At 38.1% G+C, this 9231-nt stretch overlaps 1 protein-coding gene across 1 annotated transcript; it reads left to right on the top strand.

Annotated features, from left to right (window-relative positions):
- The first annotated feature begins 716 nt into the window (after positions 1-716).
- Positions 717-8674, top strand: si:ch211-11k18.4 (uncharacterized). The gene is made up of 12 exons (XM_055005205.1): positions 717-1170; positions 2209-2320; positions 2702-2795; positions 3038-3092; positions 3756-3896; positions 4288-4448; positions 5140-5238; positions 5362-5507; positions 5729-5900; positions 5993-6105; positions 7794-7878; positions 7957-8674. Exons 1-12 carry the CDS (start codon positions 1053-1055, stop codon positions 8014-8016), a joined length of 1356 nt encoding a protein of 451 aa, XP_054861180.1. The 5' UTR covers positions 717-1052; the 3' UTR covers positions 8017-8674.
- The last annotated feature ends 557 nt before the right edge of the window (positions 8675-9231 follow it).

The following is a 9231-nucleotide window of genomic DNA, read 5'->3' as shown; positions in this document are numbered from 1 at the left end:
CCACGTTGCCTTTACTGAGATCTCCTCCTAAGATGTCATGTACACAGCATATGGTAGGGGTATCAAATATACGGTCCACGGGCCAAAAGTGGCCCGCGAGAGCATCCAATCCGGTCCGCGGGATGACTATGCAAAGCGTAAAAATTACAGAGAAGACATCAGCTGCAAATTGTAAATTGGTAAAAAAGTGTAAATTTTAAATAATTTCTAGACCTTGACATGTTGTTTTGATCATAAAGTAAAATACTATCTCGTTCAGTTCCAGATACCTGTGAATAAATGGTTTGTGCCTTTGCAGATACACTGTGATCTGTAAGTTGTAATGTGTAAATGACTAACTGAGGCATAATATTGTTGAAATTGAATTTTTTTTCTTAAGAAATTTCAAGTTGTTCAAAATGTTTTGCAAAAAGATACACTACCAGTCAAAAGTTTGGACACACCTTCTTATGCAATGGTTTTTATTTGATTATTTTTGTACATTGTAGATTAATACTGAAGACATCAAACTATAAAGGAATACATATGGAATTTTGTTGTAAACAAAAAAGTGTTAATCTTCAGTATTAATCTACAATGTAGAAATAAAACAAATAAATAAAAAAAATTGAATGAGAAGATGTGTCCAAACGTTTGACTGGCAGTGTAGTTCATTCAATACAAACATTTTCAGACTTTTTTGCACTAAAATAAAGGTGAAAATCTGGATTTGTGGTTATTTATAGGTTATTATGCTGTGATTTTATTGCTCCGGTTCAACTGAGAATCAATTTGGGCTGTATGTGGCCCCTGAACTAAAATGAGTTTGACACCCCTCGCCTGTGGCCATGTATGACACTGCATTAACTACATTACCCAGAAGCCTTTGGGACTAAAGCCGCCCATGCAGCTGACGACGTGGCGGAGGTACGTTTGAACCCCGTGTTTCAGCGGACCGGGGTGATTCAAACCAGGCAAACCGGCTTTGTTCAGAGCTAGTTCGTAAACTCCTGGACTTTTAATGCTCGAACAAGTCTTTGTAAAACTTTAATCTCACCATTGTGTAATAAAAGATGTCTGGGAAAATCAAGAACCGAAGTGCCGCGAACGCAGACTCGATATCTGGCGGAGTGTCCTGCGATGAGCGCATCTTGCGGGATTGTCATCAGCTGTACACGGATCCAGACAGCGGTGAGTTGGCCGGCACTGAACCTTCAGGATTCAAATCTTTCTCGGAATAGCGCCAACATTCACCTGTTTGGTTGTTAAGTTAACACAGGGAGCCGTTTGCTAGCAGGGGGTTAGCTAGCTAACTTAGCTAGTAAGTTTATCCCAGAAGCAGGGGGGCTAACCGGACCATTAGCTCTGTTAGCTAGTACGGCCGTTAATACGAGTTAAATTAGTGACCCACTTCCGTGACCTCTTTGATAATGTTATGCGTTTATAATGAGTCGGTTGCACCATATTTTCCCATATCCAGCTTGCAAGAGGCAGTTTGGCCAGAGGCATTGCTAGGAATTATGGGTCCCCGATAACTGGATCAAGTTCTTCCATTAATTTTTTTTATTTTTTTGCTTGATATGCAGTGTGAACTACAAATGAACTAAGGGGAGTCTAGGGAGAGTTGATTGAGACTTGAGCTACCCTTAAACATGATTTGATAAGTCTCTAATATATTAATAATATTCTCTTTTTGCCCTGATTTTTTTTTATTAATTAAGAATCATATGTGAAAAGAAGCGACTATTTTTGTGTAGTTCATGCATACATGAAGATGATTAATAATTAATTCACCTATAAAGATATCAGCATGCATGCAGGCATTTAAGCACAATGTCATAGCTCATTTTAATATATAAATAAGAAAGATAAACTTTTTTTGGTGCCAGCTGCCAAAAAACAAAACAGAAGAACCACAGGAAGCAGTGACTACTTTTCATGGAAGTAATGATAAATAAATGTATTGTAAGAAATACGTAATTGTATGCCTCTCCTCTTTCATTTATAATAGTTTTTTTCTTGCTTTTCTTACTGTCACTTTGCTGCTGTAACATTGCAAATTTCCCCCTGTGGGACTAATAAAGGATTTCTGACCACAGAAAAGTGAAACAAGTGAGCTCCTCAGAAAGCCATGGTTTGTTTATCAACTGTTTTTAGATACATGCCTGATTTTACACGAACCAATACACATGTTGTGATTGTTTGTGTTATGCTCTCTGTTTTCTTCAGGGTTGATAACAGTGGCTGAATCTGTGGGTGTAAAGTTGCTGCCACCCAGGAAAAAAATCACTGTGATGCTGATGGGCAACCACTCTGCTGGGAAAAGCTCCTTTATCAACTGGTAAATATATCTGACAAAATCTGTGACATACTGAAAGTAAGTCAGTCTTAGTCACTGAAGATCAAATTACTCAGTGATGTACAGTACAAAATAGAAACTGCATGCAACACTAATACAATGTTGGAACTTGTACACGCAGTCTAATCTAAATCTGTTCAGCTTAGTTTGTGTCTTTAGAATTAAGTTATATATCCCTTTTTGGTGCTTTTTATATACGCTTTATGTGACAATTGCAATCCATAATGAGTGCAACAAAGGTCACTACCAGTCAGTCAGTACAGAGTAAACAGAGGTGTAAGGGTTTTAGTGTTTATTGTTCTACTCTCTCGATGCGTCACTAAACAATTTTAATATATTTTCTGTTGCTGTGTTTTTAATCAGGTACGTAGAAGAGCACATCCAACGCACTGGAGTGGCCATTGAGACTCAAGGCTTCAGCTTTGTTACAAGTGGACGCAAGAGAGAATCTCTCACAGTGAGTACATCAGTATATTATCTTTGTAAAAAAAAAAATATATATATATAGGTGTATAGGAAGAGATGTGAAAACTGGTGTGTTCAAAATGCACGTCTCAGAAATTGTAATATCAGCCGCTCACCTTTCATCTTAGTCATTCCTCATGATGGTGATATGAGCTCTAGTGATCTCAGTGTTTCCTGAAATGCCTGGCATCATCTGTTTGAAACTATATCTGACAGATCTGGTTTTCTCTTTAGGGAAATGCCACTCTTCATCTATATCCACATTTCAAGCCTTTGCAAGAGTTTAAAGGTGAGAGATTTACACTGACTCACAAATCCTTGTTATGTTTTTCTAAAGATTCGACATGTTCATGTTACTTTGAGATTTGCTATGTATTAGGGCTGCACGATTGTGGCCACAATGCTAATTCATGTTTATTTTGATCAATATTAATATCACAGTTGTTTATGATGATTTATTCATAGATTTTAGGGACTTTTCATTGTAAAGTCAAATTTAAATAGAGAACTGCTTTCACGTCCATGTTGTCTCTCCTTGCATCAGAAAAAAAACGGTTTCTTGCTTCCAGTGCATCTCCAAGACTTATGATGTGATATGGAGCAGAGTTTTGTATGAGCAGAGCATGCACTTTAAACTTCAATACTGCAGTCAATATTTATTTGTGAGAAGCCAAAATCATGATCAAGGTTAATATTTAATGTGCAGCTCTATTATATATGCTCTAGTTTGTTAACTGAACTGAATTTGTTATTTTGTGTGTAGCCTTTTGAGGTCAATTACCAGCAGCCTCTTGGAACAGAAACAGTGATTTTTGATGCATGTTGGTTATTGTGTTGCTTTTATTTAATTGTGTGACTGTATTATAATTATTTTTTTATTCTTAGGTGATCGATGTCAGACAGTCATATTTTTTTCTCCACAATTCTCTGATCTTCTCAAATTATTTTCCAGGTGTCTCAGAGTACTTGAGCACAGAGATCTGCACATCACGACAGAAACGCTTCAGCCTGGTGACATTTGTGGATTCTCCTGGCTTGGTGGATGGTGATATGAAGTATCCGTTTGACGTGGATGAAGTGATTCTGTGGCTGGGTGGGTAGCCACTTGTAATTGTTGTAGTTGTCATTTTCAAGGTCTCGCTACAGCCTGGTTTGGACACTGAGCTGTGGTCATTCAAATAACATTCAAATAGTACAAGATAAGGGAGGTGGCTCTTCTTCTTCATTTGTTTTATTTCTGTGACGCTGACTTCAGCAGGTGTCTTGTCAAGATTGATCCTAAATTTAAGATGCAGTGTGCATTTTAATAAAGTACTAATGAGTTTTATAATCATCTTTTAGTGGAATTATATTGTATCTAAATTATGTTTCCAAATAAGAAGCAAGTTAGAGACTTTACCAAATTCTACAGTATTCATATACATTTTCTAACTGGATCAATTCTGCCACAAAAAAATACAGATCTTTCCCACTGTCACTGACAGGTGACCTCTGCGACCTTATTCTGGTCTTCTTCGACCCCATGGGTCAGGCTCTGTGCAAGCGTACCCTCAACATCGTGGAGAGCCTGAATGAAAAACATGGAGACCGACTGCGGTTTTACCTGAGCAAGGCTGACGAGGCCGGAGGAGAATCTGACAGACAGGTACACACAACAACAGCTCAGTTTAAAAAAGGGGGTCTTGGAACAGTCAAACTTCTATATTTCACTGATGTAAAACGCATCATTCACTCACACTATCTGTAATAAATCATGATGTACGTATGTCACTAACTGCTGCAGTTCGGTGCAAACAAGTGCAGAAGTTTCTACACCTATGCGCTGCTTATACATCAGTTTTTGAACTGTGCTGTCAGTGAAATGTGTGAACAGGCAAGGGGCAGAAAACAACCCAAGGTGATCTCGCCAGAGCTTGATTCTGGAGGAGGAGTGCAGCTATTTAGACAGTTGGCATGTACAGGATTTACTGTCACTCTCGCTCCCATTACCTCCTTTCCTCACGTATGTGCATAAACATCAACATGCTGAGAACACACTGGAATAGTGCCAATCAGTCTGAATCACTTTGTTTCCAACTTACAGAGCCAAGGCAAAAAAAAACAAAAAAACATATGGCTAGCATACTGTAGAGAGACATTCATTGAATTTGACAAAGTATCTTTACCAGGAAAGATTTACATGTATGTAGAAGTAGAGAAGCAAATGACCACTTGCTTGCATAAAATGAATACCTCAGTAACACAATGACTCTACAGACTTTCAGTAAAGCTCAAAAGCAGGAATTAGGATCCTTACTGTCTCCCCCTGACTCATTTATGTTGTGACTCTGTCTCAGAGAGTAATGATGCAGATTGTCCAGGAACTCTGCAAACGACCAGGACTCAACAAATGTGGTTTTGACATGCCAACTATCTACATTCCTAATCCAAACAAGGTGAGAGGTGTTCTTTCATTAAGTTCTATATGATTGTCATTGTATAGACTTGCACCTCTGATATGTTCTAATTAGTTTAGAGATTGTAGTATCAACTTACTGAAGTTTTTGTTTTGTTCTCAGCCAAGTCGCTGTGTCAACCAGATTGAAGAGGTTTGTCGCACCGTCGAGAAAACTATAAACCAAACAGTCCAGACTACACTGAACTCTTTGGAGAAGGACTGCGAGCTCATCAGCGAGGCCATTACCGACACTATCAATAATGACAGGTAACACACAGATATGAAGTGTAAATCTAGGTGTTATTGAGAATACTAAAATAGGAGTATTACTCACTTAGAAATAATGGTCATCTGTTTTTATTTTTTAAAACTTTCATTGACTTTTGTGCAGAGAATTATTTTATCAAACACACTAATTAGTGCGACATGTACAGAAGCATCAGTCAATGAGGCCTTCAGAGAATAAATCCAGACCCTCTGTGTCGCAGGCAGACCACGATGGAGAACCGACGTGCTCGATGCAAGAGCTGCTTCCTGACTCTGCTGGGTTTCAGCATCCCAATGGCCTTGATGGCCATACTGGTGCTGGGTGCTCTGTCCAAGGAACTGCTAGAGATGGCTCTGGGCCCTCAGGGAACAGAGGCTCTCTCGCTCTACCTGGTGAATGTCTCTGCCTCGTTGTAATTGTTTGCATAGTCTATATATTGTATAAAGCAATCAAGTCTAATTGCGGCTGTTCTTACGTTCTGCAGACTCCCGTAGTGAGAATATTTGACTCCCTCTCTGTGGAGCAGCAGCTGTACAGCTGTGGTGGACTGGTCCTTACCTCCTTTCTCATGCTCATCATTGCACGCTTTTCCTTCAGGTAGGACAAGAAAAGTTCAAGATTACTTAATTAATCCTCGTTGATACATGTGTTTTGCAGAAACAAATGATAGCATTTGGCATTCCATAACAAAATACACACTGAACCTGACAGGCATGTGCTTGATCGAGTGACAAGACAAAACAGAAAGTGGTCAGTGTTCCGCCATTGACCAATATAGCAGCAAGGAAGTAAAAGATAAGATCAAGATAGATAAAAATAGAAACACAATAAAAAACCTTAAAGAAATAAAAGCGATCTCTGGGATAAAAACCAGGATAAGAACGTAAAATTTGAAAGTCACCATGAATAATAGAGCTAAGAAATTACAATGCTGTTTTTGTAACGGACACAAATTCTTGGTTCCATCAAAGCATTAACCCTGGTCACTATTTTTATTTGCTGTAATGTTTTAGTCTTAAGGGCTGCACAGTGGCTCAGTGGTTAGCACTTTCGCCTTGTAGCTAGAAGATCTCGGTTTGTGTCCCGGGCCTTCCTGGGATCTTTCTGCATGGAGTTTGCATGTTCTCCCTGTGCATGTGTGGGTTTTCTCCGGGTTCTCGGCTTCCTCCCACAGTCAAAAAACATGCTCAGGTTAATTGGTAACTCTAAATTGACCGTAGGTGGATGTGAGTGTGATTGTTTGTCTGTATATGTAGCCCTGTGATAGACTGGTGACCTGTCCAGGCTGTTCCCTGCCTTCACCCTAAGCCAACTGGGATAGACTCAAGTGTCCCTAATGAGAATTAAGCAGTGTAGAGATAATGGATGGATGGATTTTAGTCTTAACTTGACCCTTTTTTATAAGTACACTTATGCTATTATTAAAAAATATTGCTGTTTGTTTTTCTTTCTCCACTCAATATGCAGCTTAAACTAATCACTATATAGTTTATTTGATTAATTTTCCAAGAATTAAATACTTGTCACTTGTATGAAGTTGCTGCTTCCCCTCATCTTCTGGTCTCTTATGTTATCTTAAAGCTACAGTGCAAAACACTTTTGTCTCCCTCCTCTGGTTGTGAGAGTAGTTACACAACTTTTGACTTAAACCAACGATCGCTTTCTTTGTAGTGAACTAATATGGCAAACTCTGGTATACTGCAAAATACAGAGATTTACCTGGTGTTGATTGGTTTAATCCCCCTTATGTTGACATATTTGCTGAGGGCTTTAACATACCAAGCATTAATTTATTTATAGTAATTGGTCATTGTAGCTTTAAATTGAATATATTTGGTTTCGTAATTAATCACACAAAACAAGCCAATACAAACAGTACGATATAATATGAATCAATGACATCACCTTGATTTTAGGAACTGAATGAGGATATTTTAAATAATTTGTGTTACATACCTTACATTTGTACTGTACAAAGCATTTTTATTCTAATATATTACTTCTCCACAGCTGTTTTTCTTCACTACAGTTGTGGCATTTTCATTTCCTCCTGAGGAATCATACAAAATAATCTCACCTTAGTTTTGGAAAGGAAGCGTAAAAAGTCCCCTCGCTCCATGTGCTTTAATGTTTGAAATACAGGCAGCAGTTTCTTGTTAAGCAGCTGCGTGTGATTGTGGATTTGGCAGAGGATACTAAATGCAATGTTCAGTTTTCCAACTTCACCAGGCACTGTGTGTTAATTACAAATCTCATTAAACTCTTGGACTTTTAATCTTTTGCAGAACTCGACCAACTCTGTCAGGCAAACAGAAGCGGCAACTGCAGGAGAAGCTGGAGTATGTTCAGGAGGTGGTCAAGACCAAAAAGGTAGCGTCGTGTGTGATCGACTCTGAAGTGACAATAAAAACACTGTTTGGTTTATAATGTTCTGTTATTTCCCTCTAGAAAAAGCTCTATGAAGACTATCTGCGGCAGAGTGTCAGCGATCACGACATGGACTTGTAAAGAAACGTGCAGAACGAAATCATCTCCAGGACCAGATGAAAGATCTCACACCAGCTGCCATGTCACCTGGACCTCGTTATATTTGTTACAAGCACATGGTACATTCACAGAAACCCATGTGAATTCTGGTGCGTTGATAAAGCCGGTTTACCTATTAGATGATGTTACCTCTGTGAAAAGTATTAAACCACAGTACCTGCTTTTGTTACTGATCACTTACTTAGCTGTAAGCATTTATATACGTCTTCTGTGCCTCTGCTCCACTCTGATAAATTCAGTCTTATACCACTTTATGATATTTAAAACTTTCCAGACTATTTATAATATTCAGAGAAATTGTATTTTGGTTTAACAGCATATAGCACTGGTTTGCGTGAGTCACTTTAGATGAGCTACTGTTTTTCAGGACATTCACCAGCATTTTATACAGTACTTGGGATCATGAAGTTACAGTTTTGTACAAATCCAGTTCGCATCTTGAATGTCTGTGGGTTAGATAATATGTAGAATATTCAATTATCTGCACAACTCCTGCTGTAGAGGATTGTGAGCCTGCAATCAAAAGTCAGTGAAGATATCAGTGACCAATTTTTGTATTTTGTTTCTACGTTGTGACCATGTTTGAATTATGGCTGATTAAATAAAAGACTGTTCAATATTGGAGGGTTTTTCTTGAGCTTAAATATTGAGTTATCATCTTTCCACTTGATCGAGTCTTTGTGCTTCTGATATCCTTGGATCCTGGGTTGGATTAAGGTTTAGTGTTTAAACAGCAAAGGCAGAAGAGCTCAAATTTGGCCTCTGCAACAGATATCTAGGCTGATTGCTCAATAAAAGACAGACCAGGGCCAGATTTTGAATTACTGAGATATTTATTTCAAATATGTAAAGACAAGTACCAAGAAAACAAAGAATATTATATATACATATACATACACATACAGTGCTGTGAAAAAGTATTTGCCACCTTATTTTTTCGCATATTTTCCCCACTTTAATGTTTAAGATCATCAAACAAATGTAAATATCAACAACAAAGATAACCTAAGTAAACACAAAATGCAGTTTAGTTTTTTAATGATGATTTTATTTATTAAGGAAAAAAACTTGACTTTTCCTGAAGCTTCTTGACCCTGTGTGAAAAAGTAATTGTCCCCTAAACCTAAAAACTGGTGGAATCATCCTCAGCAGCAACAACTGAAATGAAGTGTTTTC

The sequence above is a fragment of the Amphiprion ocellaris genome, chromosome 19, assembly GCF_022539595.1.
Source record: "Amphiprion ocellaris isolate individual 3 ecotype Okinawa chromosome 19, ASM2253959v1, whole genome shotgun sequence".
Lineage (NCBI taxonomy): Eukaryota > Metazoa > Chordata > Actinopteri > Pomacentridae > Amphiprion > Amphiprion ocellaris.
Note: the sequence above shows the minus strand (reverse complement) of the source record. Positions and strands in the feature narration are given on the sequence as shown.